This window comes from Hemibagrus wyckioides, linkage group LG22, assembly GCF_019097595.1.
Source record: "Hemibagrus wyckioides isolate EC202008001 linkage group LG22, SWU_Hwy_1.0, whole genome shotgun sequence".
NCBI classification, from domain to species: domain Eukaryota; kingdom Metazoa; phylum Chordata; class Actinopteri; order Siluriformes; family Bagridae; genus Hemibagrus; species Hemibagrus wyckioides.
This window is the reverse complement of record NC_080731.1, coordinates 6,577,071-6,589,821: the sequence shown is the minus strand read 5'-3', so window position 1 is coordinate 6,589,821 and position 12,751 is coordinate 6,577,071. Positions and strand designations below refer to the sequence as shown.

General features: G+C 37.2%; 1 protein-coding gene across 2 annotated transcripts in view; it reads right to left on the bottom strand.

Moving 5' to 3' along the window:
• Positions 1 to 12,751, bottom strand: part of zgc:162952 (PKc_LIMK_like_unk domain-containing protein) — a 32,969-nt gene that overhangs the window by 7,783 nt on the left and 12,435 nt on the right. For both annotated transcript variants that reach the window (XM_058375324.1, XM_058375325.1), the window contains 4 exons: positions 8,753 to 8,946; positions 7,301 to 7,422; positions 5,667 to 5,715; positions 4,493 to 4,642 (listed from right to left, as the gene is read on the bottom strand). In XM_058375324.1, the coding sequence (XP_058231307.1) occupies positions 4,493 to 4,642; positions 5,667 to 5,715; positions 7,301 to 7,422; positions 8,753 to 8,946 (515 nt within the window). The remainder of the gene's footprint in view (positions 1 to 4,492; positions 4,643 to 5,666; positions 5,716 to 7,300; positions 7,423 to 8,752; positions 8,947 to 12,751) is intronic.

Sequence of the window (12,751 nt, the reverse complement as noted above, 5' to 3'; positions counted from 1 at the left end):
CTCTATTCTACTCTACACTACACTATTCTGCTCTACTCTATACTATTCTACACTATTCTGCTCTACTCTACACTATTCTGCTCTACTCTATACTACTCTACACTATTCTGCTCTAATCTATACTACACTACACTATTCTGCTCTACTCTATACTACTCTACACTATTCTGCTCTACTCTATACTACTCTACACTATTCTGCTCTACTCTATACTATTCTACACTATTCTGCTCTACTCTACACTATTCTGCTCTACACTATTCTGCTCTACTCTATACTATTCTACACTATTCTGCTCTACTCTACACTATTCTGCTCTACTCTACACTATTCTGCTCTACTCTACACTATTCTGCTCTAATCTATACTACTCTACACTATTCTGCTCTACTCTATACTATTCTATACTATTCTGCTCTACTCTACACTATTCTGCTCTACTCTATACTACTCTACACTATTCTGCTCTAATCTATACTACTCTACACTATTCTGCTCTACTCTATACTACACTATTCTGCTCTACTCTACACTATTCTGCTCTAATCTATACTACTCTACACTATTCTGCTCTACTCTATACTACACTACACTATTCTGCTCTAATCTATACTACTCTACACTATTCTGCTCTACTCTATACTATTCTATACTATTCTGCTCTACTCTACACTATTCTGCTCTACTCTATACTACTCTACACTATTCTGCTCTAATCTATACTACTCTACACTATTCTGCTCTACTCTATACTACACTATTCTGCTCTACTCTACACTATTCTGCTCTAATCTATACTACTCTACACTATTCTGCTCTAATCTATACTACTCTACACTATTCTGCTCTACTCTATACTACACTATTCTGCTCTACTCTACACTATTCTGCTCTAATCTATACTACTCTACACTATTCTGCTCTACTCTATACTATTCTACACTATTCTGCTCTACTCTACACTATTCTGCTCTAATCTATACTACTCTACACTATTCTGCTCTAATCTATACTACTCTACACTATTCTGCTCTACTCTACACTATTCTGCTCTACTCTATACTACTCTACACTATTCTGCTCTAATCTACACTATTCTGCTCTACTCTATACTACTCTACACTATTCTGCTCTAATCTATACTACTCTACACTATTCTGCTCTAATCTATACTACTCTACACTATTCTGCTCTACTCTACACTATTCTGCTCTAATCTATACTACTCTACACTATTCTGCTCTACTCTACACTATTCTGCTCTAATCTATACTACTCTACACTATTCTGCTCTAATCTATACAACTCTACACTATTCTGCTCTCTACACTATTCTGCTCTAATCTATACTACTCTACACTATTCTGCTCTACTCTACACTATTCTGCTCTAATCTATACTATTCTACACTATTCTGCTCTACTCTACACTATTCTGCTCTAATCTATACTACTCTACACTATTCTGCTCTAATCTATACTACTCTACACTATTCTGCTCTACTCTACACTATTCTGCTCTAATCTATACTACTCTACACTATTCTGCTCTACTCTACACTATTCTGCTCTAATCTATACTACTCTACACTATTCTGCTCTACTCTACACTATTCTGCTCTAATCTATACTATTCTACACTATTCTGCTCTACTCTACACTATTCTGCTCTAATCTATACTACTCTACACTATTCTGCTCTACTCTACACTATTCTGCTCTACTCTATACTACTCTACACTATTCTGCTCTAATCTACACTATTCTGCTCTACTCTATACTACTCTACACTATTCTGCTCTAATCTATACTACTCTACACTATTCTGCTCTACTCTACACTATTCTGCTCTACTCTATACTACTCTACACTATTCTGCTCTAATCTACACTATTCTGCTCTACTCTATACTACTCTACACTATTCTGCTCTAATCTATACTACTCTACACTATTCTGCTCTACTCTATACTATTCTGCTCTACTCTATTCTACTCTACACTACACTATTCTACTCTACACTATTCTGCTCTACTCTATACTACTCTACACTATTCTGCTCTACTCTATACTACTCTACACTATTCTGCTCTAATCTATACTACTCTACACTATTCTGCTCTACTCTATACTATTCTACACTATTCTGCTCTACTCTACACTATTCTGCTCTACTCTATACTACTCTACACTATTCTGCTCTACTCTACACACCTACTCTACTCTATACTACTCTACACTATTCTGCTCTAATCTATACTACTCTATACTACTCTACACTATTCTACTCTACACTATTCTGGTCTACACTATTCTACTCTACACTTCACAATTCTGCTCTACACTCTCCTGCTTTACTCTATACTATACTATTCTATACAATTCTGCCTTACATTAAACTATTCTAGTCTGCTCTATTTTCCTCTTCTCTACTGTATTCTACTCTAGTCTGATCTACTCTGTTCTAATTCCAGTCTATTCTAATCTGCTTTACACTATTCTGCTCTATTCTTCTCTACCCTGCTTTTTTTTATTCTGCTCTACTCTACTCTTTTCTATTCTAGTCTATTCTAATCTGCTTTGTTCTTCTCTACTCTCCTCTATTCTTCTCTACTGTTTTAATTTATTCGGCTCTACTCTGTTCTGCTTTATTCTTCTCTACTCTGTTCTATTCTACTCTAGTCTATGATCCTCTATTCTACTCTACTATCCTCTATTTTACTCTTAACTACATAACTACTCATTCATTCTACTACACTCTCTTATGCTCTCCTCTATTCTACATTCAATTTGCCTAAGCAAACCATACCTGAGCAAAGGTGAGGTGAGCATTCCCTAAAAAGATGCTCTTTAGTGTCTCCTGAGCTTTTTCTGAATTTTTGATGAAAACATCAAATGAAACCCACAGGTATAACCCTGGGACACAGGGAAGTTTATAATGCTGACAAGAATCACAGAGCAACATGCAGTTTCTTTCTAGCCCTAAAACAAAGTTTCATATTTCTCCGATTTTCTATGAAAATCTTTGGCAATGCTATGACAGTCTAATGACAGAGTTTGGTTTCTTTTCTACTGACCTTCATATGAAGTGAATTTCATTTTGCTATTTGGATTTTAATGGAAACCTTTTACAGTGCCACGATGACAGTAATGACAGAGTTATGCATTTTTCACTAAACCTAAATTAGAGTGAGTGTGTAGTGTAGATGTTTTGATGACTGATATAGCAAACACACAGTGAGCTTAACTGAAGCCAGTTAAGTTAAGCATCATAACACAAGTTTATTATATGTGTGCTGTTAGTCTTTATCTTATTATTTTTAGATGGTATATCAACTTGACGTTATAAATGACTGAAGTATATAAACTTTTATTTATAATGATTTCCAAGAATTTTGTTTATCATTAAAGAACTCAAAATATTATGACAGAAGGTAAGAGAACATGAGTTGGATGTAGGGGTTCAAAACACCGGCATGGATCATTTTACTGGTGGAAATTAAAGCTTTTTTGGGTATTTTAGTCATACATAACAGGTGTCTGGATATCACTGGATATTGAGGCAACATAAGATCATGTACTGAAGATAATATCATTATATTGTAAATGCCTGTTGTTGATTATTCTCCTATAACAAGACTATTCCTCTCTTATGTAGGTTTATGGCAGTTGTAATACAGGCTTGTGTACTGTAGGTGTCATGTATCTGTATGAAAATAGCCCTTGGCTGAAGTGAAACCAAACATTTTAGTGGTATTTTGTCTGAAATTTCCTAACTAGACAGATTATTTGAAAAAGCTAGACATTCCAGGTGTAGATTCCCAACTCTATTCGTTCAGCTTATATGACTAAAACTTCAAACCATTTACTCCGAAATTCAGCCACATCTTGCATTGTTATGGAGAAAAGCACAAGGGGAGGCTAATCTCATGTTTGTTTTATTTTTTTAATTATATTTTTATTTTTATTATTCATGATGCCAGTGCGAACTAGAGTTCACATATTGCACAAGCTGGCACAAGTTCATGCAACTGCACAGCGCTGTGTGTGAAAGGCATCTATTCATTGTGGTAGCCGGTGTCAGACAGTGCAGTGCTGTGTGTGTGAGAGCTCTGTGCCTAGTTTTGTTCCCCGCAGCTCGATTTTTCTTATCTAAACGGCTAACAAATGGGTCGCTGATCTCACCCAAGGGCAGCGTAAACATGAAAAGAGTGGGTGGGTGTGTGGACTGGACTATACACTGAGCAAGCATTATGCAGTTTCAAACAATGTGGGAAAGGCCGTGTTTGTGTGTGTGTCTGAGTGTATGTGCGTGAGAGAGAGTCTGAGAGTGGGAGTGAGTGAATTAGCATAAGAATGGCGTAGCCTTGTTGCTTTAGATCTGCTGCTCATCACCAGAGGTTTGGTGAGCACTTGTGGGAATCCTGGCAACTAATGACCATAACACACACACACGGCATCCCTAGAAGCTGCATTGCTTGTTCTAAGACTTGCCTTGGAGTTGAGATCTCTGTGGTAGATATTCTTGTAGTGAAGGTAGATCATTCCTCTGGTGATGTCTGAACCCAGGTCCACTTTCTCCCTCCAGCACAAAGGAACATCTTTCCGAGCTAGCAGTTCCTCCAGACAGCCTCCGCTAACATACTAGAAACACAAATAGAAGCAGACAAACAAGAAGGACATGACAATAACAATTCATCAATCAAATGTTCAGGGCAAGAAAGAGCTAACATCCCGTCTTCGCAGTTTGAAATGAACTCTGTAAGTCACAGAAAGTATTGTTTCCTGGCATATTGTTTGGTATTGGTCTATTTCCTGGCATATTGTTTGGTATTTGTCTAAAAACTAATTAATACAAACTTCTAAATGTGAAAAACAGATGGTCTGAGTGTTTCAGTCTTTATTTTTAATAGTCAAAAGAACAAATGACATTTTCACTCATACAAAAAAGGGAAAAAAAAAACCCACAACCACAACTATGCTAAAGGTTTTAATTACACTGAATCAAGTTTTCTTATAATTTCCACCACAGTGACGCTATCGAGAAGCTTCCTGAAGTATGGGTGTGTGGCTTTCCCCGTAGCATAGTTAGCTAGCATTTTTTTCAATACTTGGGTAAGGTTTGTTCTGTTTGTGTTCAAGCTAATCTATTTATCATATGTAGCACAGTTTCCATAAAATGAGAGCAGATAAACTATAAGAAATCACAAATTACATATCCAGCCATTAGCAGGATTAGCGTCAGTATACTACACTCTTGCCGCAGTCGCCCGGGTTCGAGTCCCGGTCAAGGAAGGGGTTAACACTCAGCGCCAGTACCAAGCCCGGATAAAATGGGAGGGTTGTGTCAGGAAGGCCATTCGGTGTAAAACCTATGCCACAATCAATTATGCGGCTCGGGATGACAACAACATATCCAGCCAGTATAGTAAAAGTGGATAGTACAAAAAAGCGTGTTAAAATAACATGACCCACCAAAATGCAGCTTGCAAGTGTGCCTTACCACATCCTGTCTAAAAAATCTGTCGTGTTGTGTGACAAGAGATTACAGCTTCATAAATCTCTTAAAGGTAAATGACAAAACATATGGCAGGTGACAAAATGTTGCAAGTAGACACATAATAATATAAGAGAAAATAAAGAAAGAGAAGGAAGACATGGACCTCACCTCGAGAATGGGATACAGCTTGTCTTCTTTCACACAGATTCCAAGATACCTGAATTGATGACAGAAAAGGAGAAATAGTCAGGTAAATCACTGACTCTACTGATCACTTATGCTCCAAGCGGGTCTCCAACCTGGGTCTTCAGCATGGGAGGCGGGTGCTCCAACAAGGAGGCTAAAGACTGCTGCCTCTAGCGTCAGTCGCTAGTTCGCCTCTTGAGATCAGGGGAGTAAGGCAAAACAACTTAAACTAAAGAGCCAGTCCTGTCAGCCAGGAACAGGTATCTGCCTGGATGGGTGAAGATAAACATCGCCTGGTCTATTTCCAGTCTTCAACAACCCACAGAACTGCTGCTAACTAAATTTTTTCACACAACTTGGTGTAAAGCTGAGATACTGTTTGTGTGTGGAAATCACAGGAGAATAGCAGTTTCCAAAATCCTCAAACCAGCCTGTCTGGCAACAGAAAACCATGGCATGGTCAAGGTCACTGGGTATTATTTTTGCATGGGTTTATGCATTGTGTTGCTGCCGCACGACTGGCTGATGTGTTAATTACATGAATGAACAGTTGTACGATTGTTCCTGTTAGAATGGCAAAGTAAATACTATGTAGAATGGAATACAAATCAAAACTACTGAAATACTTTAACCATTACACATAGACAGGTTTAAAGGACACTCATAGAAACAAATAAACAAACAAAAGAAACAAACAAACAAGCAAACACAGAGCAGTATGAGCCAGGCAGACAGACAAATAGATAGATAGATAGATAGATAGATAGATAGATAGATAGATAGATAGATAGATAGATAGATAGATAGATAGATAGATAGATAGATAGATAGACAAACCAAACAAACAAACATGCATACCTACAAACAAGCAAACACATAGACAAACAGGAAGACAGACAGACAGACAGACAGACAGACAGACAGATAGATAGATAGATAGATAGAGACACCAAACATGCAAGCAAGCAAATCTTTATTCTCTGGGGTACTACAAAGTCTTTTTGCCTCTAAAGGAGAACTAGTATATTTAAGAATTAAATAATAAAGTGCTGAAATCATTTTTCTTGTCTTATTTTCTTGAGCTAGTATCTGTACCAATGACGATTTTGACGTTCCTGATATTTTTGATGCACAGCAAAAGATCTTTTGAGCAGTATTATCTGTTTCACAGCACGGAAATGTTAAATGCATAACACTCTGATAACACTCAGTGTGGAAAAACAGTCCTGGTACCAGGTAACTGTAGAGCCATGATGCGGTTTGATAAGAGTCTTACGCTTTTATAACACACAGGAACAGACCACTTGGAGACTGCTTTGACAAGTAAAATGCCCCATGATGTCATGTGCCCTCTGACTGGGTAGCAGCAGTGCTGAGCGTCACAGGCTCTGTTTGTTCACATATATCAGTAACTCGGAGTCAATGAAGTCAGATGGAAAAAAAACACATTATCGTGTCACTCTGTACTGGGTTATGATCAAGCAAAAAAAATCCAGATTGTATTGTTATAAAGCAGGCCAAGCTCTGATGAAATCAGGAGAGGTCTAATTGCACGGATCGGCTTACGTACGAAACATTCAGGGGCAAGGATTGCACGTTTACAGAAGAACGCTTACCTGACTATGTTAGGGTGAGAAAGTTTTTGTAAGAGGCTGATTTCTCTGACGATGCTGTCCTGATCCACGTCATTTTTATAAATCTTCACCACCATCACCTTGCGTGTGGTGCTGTGCATCACCTGAAAGACGGGACACACAAATACCAGGATGTCAGGATACAAATAACACAATATATACAGAAATCCCATATACAAATTATAAATATTTACATAACAAAACATTTCAGTTCCACATTCTTATCTTGTACACCCTCAAAAACATAAATGCAAAATGATGCTAAATTTTTTTTTTTAAATCATAGTTACCTAAAGTTAATTTATGTTTTTTTAAATGTTTATGAAATATATTCTGAATAATTATAAAAATTTCAAATCTCAAACAGCAGCGTGATGCATAAAATAATAAAGTAACATGAGACACAAGAGCTTCACTTAATGGACGTTTATATGAAACGTAAGAATGAGGAGAAAAATCCAATCTTGTAGGGTTTCACGGTGGTTGATCTGAGTATCTTAGAAACTCTTGAGATTTTCATGCACAACAGTCTATAGTTTGCCCAGAATTATGTGAAAAATAAAAAGCATCAATCTTATAATGGCTTGATAACGTGCCAGATCACAAAGCACAAGTCATTATGTTAAACGAGGGTCCTGGGCCTTTACATGTCACCAGTTCTGAATCTAGTAGAGCTCTTTTGGGATGAAGTGAAAAGGGATATTCACTGCATGAATGTGGAGCTGACAATTCCGCAGCAACTATGTGATACAGTCATATCAACACTGAGGATTCTTCAATTCATGCTATGAAGAAATGAGAGCAAAGTCGGTTCCTACTCAGTAACTAGCATGGTATAAAGTATAAAGTGGCCATTGAGTGTAAAACTAAACATATATCTATCACAATCAAGTCATTCTTGGTCTGTAGTACCTAGCAAATCGTCGCTATGTGCTTGAATATTCAAAATGCACATAATAACCCAGATCTTATTACTTATTTAATACTATCTTGTTCCTCAACTAAGAAATAAAGCACTACTTAATGCTTCCATTAATAACTGAATACACTAAATTATTCTTGGGATATAGTTTTAAACCATAATTATAATATTGCTTTCTAAAAAATCAAAAGTGTCATGATATGTAATGATTATTTAATAAATGATTGCAATCAAGGACAAATTACTCTAGTGTAACACTTTTGTGCTTTTATTGTAAAATATTCAATATTTAACTGTAAATTTGCTCAGTATCAGTTTCGAACCACCCTGTCATTGATTATTGATTATTGATTATTTTCCTATTACAGCACTCGGCACTTACGCTATACTTATAGTGTTTGCTTTTAGACAGTGTGTTCGGGTCCTAAAAAGGTTCTACTTAAGTGGGAAGTATCTGAGAGAAACCACCAAATCTCCTAACATCTATGCCGCACGGCATATCCTTTTCTTACCTTATAGACTTTGGAGAAGAAGCCACTACCAATAAGTTCATGGCTGAAGTTCTCCCAAAATTCGAGTTTCCTCACAGCTGTGCGCAGCTTCTGCCAACGGTCCACGTGATAGTAAGCATCTGACGACTCATTGTACAGCGTCGGACTGCTCGGTTCAGACGTCACATCCACTTCACACATCCTGTGGATCTGAGCTGCAACACAGATGCATAGAGGAAGTTAAACCTGTACATGTACAGAAAAAAATATTAATATATATCCCCTCAAATCATATATATTGCCAGAGTTTCCTGTAAATCTTACTTTAGGTAGGTGATGATACAGGGTAATTAGCTGTAGGCTATGAAAGAAGTGAGGTATAAAGACAAACACCGTGATCTTGGATATATTTATATTTATTTATTACATAAAAAAAAATCATTCTGTATTTTCATTGGTCAGAATGTGTTTAGTAGTTTTCTGAAACAGCTCCACATCATCTATGGATAGAAATTAACAGATTTCTAAAGGGAAGATGTATAAACATGGATTAACATTCAGGTTAATGTTGATGGACGAAGTCTTGGGAGGACAGAAGGGTTTCTTCATCCACTACCTTTGTGGTGGTGGTGGTTGAAGATAACAGATTTATGAGCAAGCACTTGGGGCATCTCAGAGAGCAGAAATGGGTTTGATAACACCATTTATTTTTCCATTTGTGTGGAAAAAACTAACCATTTTTGATTATTTGGAAATTTTCTATGAATATATCACCCCTAATAGGCAAGCTAAACAGAAATAATTATAAAAAGCTATAAATAAAGCCCTGAGTGTCAACTTTCATATGAGCCATTAAACACCACTGTGGATTGAGACATGACAAAGACATTCAATGGTCAAGTCAAGAGAGAGAAAAACTGAGAAACTGACTCTTATTACAAGATTTAACTTATTTCATGGATGTGTCCGAATATTAAATGTAACTCTAAATGGTTAAAAGTGTGATGTCATTTTTCTACTAAATATAACATTGCAATAAAAGTCAAAATACTGTAGTGTAAAAGGAATAAAACATGTTGTAGCACTAGTTTGTGCTTGGAAATAAAGTCGCTTTTCACAGTTGTATAACTGATGATAGTGACATGTCCTTAGAAAGATGAACAGCTAATACTTGAACCTTTACTACACGTGTCCCTCACTACTCTGTAACATCTAAACCACATCACGATTAAAGCCCTGAATAAGCAACAGATTAATAAAGCAAACCTGAGGCTTGGTCTGAACAGTCAATCAGAAGCGACACACAGACACTTCAGCCATGTAGGTGGAAGTGTGGGCCGATGAAAGCAAACTCGCACAAAAGCCTGATTTTGATGTCAGGAGTGCTCAATTAGCTTTCTTTATTTAATTATTATTATTACTTTCTTTCTTTTTTTTTTTAATCAGAGCTCTGAATAGGTTCACCTTCAATAGGCTTTCAGCCACTCCAGTCCAAGCTAAGATCCAAGCTGGTCTACATTAGACGATTATTATTTGGCATGATTACTAACGATATTCCTGGACTTGATAAATGAAAGGAAACACAGTGATGTAAATACTGAAATATTCATGATTAGTGATTATGTTGCTAATTTGTTAGCTGGTGGGAATCCGGGGTTCACGTTTCACACTTTACCAGTGTAATATTCTATTTTCATATTCGTCGTCTATTCATACCACCCGAGCACCGGTTTATGACTGGAGGAAGGTACAGTAAGTGGCTGGAATCATACACCTGTGTTTTAGTTTATTAAAGATTGTTCTCTGTTGCTGTGGGAAAAGTGGGAGAAGTGAGAGCCAAGCCAGAGAGAGAGAGAGAGCTGTGTGTAAAAAAGAAAAGAGAGAGAGAGAGAATGTGTATGTGCATTTAAATAACTAAACTAAAAATAAAGCCCACTTTTGAGTTTCCAAGCATGCCTCCCATTTCCTCTTTCTCAAACCTTCTGAATTGTCTACATCCTCCTAACACGCACAAATGCAAGAAAACGAAGGACACAAAATAAAAGAAAGAAAAAAGTAAATGTAAACTTTTAAACTAGTCTTTACACAAGGCGCAGTGTAGAAAGCATGGGATATGACTGTGTGTCTGCTGCTAAGCCTCTAGTTGTAACATAAGGTAGAATGTGCTGCTAACTCCAGGTAAAAAATGATGCTAACTCCAGGTAAAAAATGATGCTAACTCCAGGTAAAAAGTGACGCTAACTCCAAGTAAGAAATGATGCTAACTCCAGGTAAAAAGTGCTTCTAACTCCAGGTAAAAAGTGTTGCTAACTCTAGGTAGAATGTGCTGCTAATGCTACGTAAACAATTATGCTAACTCCAAGTAAGAAATGATGCTAACTCCAGGTAAAAAGTGATGCTAACTCCAGGTAAAAAGTGATGCTAACTCCAGGTAAAAAGTGATGCTAACTCCAGGTAAAAAATGATGCTAACTCCAGGTAAAAGGTGCTGCTAACTTTAGGTAAAAAGTGCCGCTAACTCCAAGTTAAAAATTATGCTAACTCCAGGTAAAAAGTGCTGCTAACTCCAGGTAAAAAGTGCTGCTAACTCCTGGTAAAAAGTGTTGCTGTCTCCAGGTAAAAAATGATGCTAACTCCAGGTAAAAAGTGTTGCTAACTCTAGGTAGAATGTGCTGCTAACTCTACGTAAACAATTATGCTAACTCCAGGTAAAAAATGATGCTAACTCCAGGTAAAAAGTGTTGCTAACTCTAGGTAGAATGTGCTGCTAATGCTACGTAAACAATTATGCTAACTCCAAGTAAGAAATGATGCTAACTCCAGGTAAAAAATGATGCTAACTCCAGGTAAAAAGTGATGCTAACTCCAGGTAAAAAGTGCTGCTAACTTCAGGTAAAAAAAATGATGCTAACTCCAGGTAAAAAAATGATGCTAACTCCAGGTAAAAAGTGTTGCTAACTCCAGGTAGAATGTGCTGCTAACTCTACGTAAAAAATGATGCTAACTCCAGGTAAAAAATGATGCTAACTCTAGGTAAAAAGTGCCGCTAACTCCAAGTTAAAAATGATGCTAACTCCAGGTAAAAAGTGCTGCTAACTCCAGGTAAAAATTATGCTAACTCCAAGTAAGAAATGATGCTAACTCCAGGTAAAAAATGATGCTAACTCCAGGTAAAAAGTGCTGCTAACTCCAGGTAAAAAGTGCTGCTAACTTCAGGTAAAACAAATGATGCTAACTCCAGGTAAAAGGTGCTGCTAACTCCAGGTAAAAAGTGCTGCTAACTTCAGGTAAAACAAATGATGCTAACTCCAGGTAAAAGGTGCTGCTAACTCCAGGTAAAAGGTGCTGCTAACTCCAGGTAAAAGGTGCTGCTAACTCCAGGTAAAAGGTGCTGCTAACTCCAGGTAAAACAAATGATGCTAACTCCAGGTAAAAAGTGCCGCTAACTCCAAGTTAAAAATTATGCTAACTCCAGGTAAAAAGTGCTGCTAACTCCTGGTAAAAAGTGCTGCTAACTCCAGGTAAAAAGTGATGCTAACTCCAGGTAAAAAGTGCTTCTAACTCCAGGTAAAAAAATGATGCTAACTCCAGGTAAAAGGTGCTGCTAACTTTAGGTAAAAAGTGCCGCTAACTCCAAGTTAAAAATTATGCTAACTCCAGGTAAAAAGTGCTGCTAACTCCAGGTAAAAAGTGCTGCTAACTCCTGGTAAAAAGTGTTGCTGTCTCCAGGTAAAAAATGATGCTAACTCCAGGTAAAAAGTGTTGCTAACTCTAGGTAGAATGTGCTGCTAACTCTACGTAAACAATTATGCTAACTCCAGGTAAAAAATGATGCTAACTCCAGGTAAAAAGTGTTGCTAACTCTAGGTAGAATGTGCTGCTAATGCTACGTAAACAATTATGCTAACTCCAAGTAAGAAATGATGCTAACTCCAGGTAAAAAATGATGCTAACTCCAGGTAAAAAGTGATGCTAACTCCAGGTAAAAAGTGCTGCTAACTTCAGGTAAAAAAAAATGATG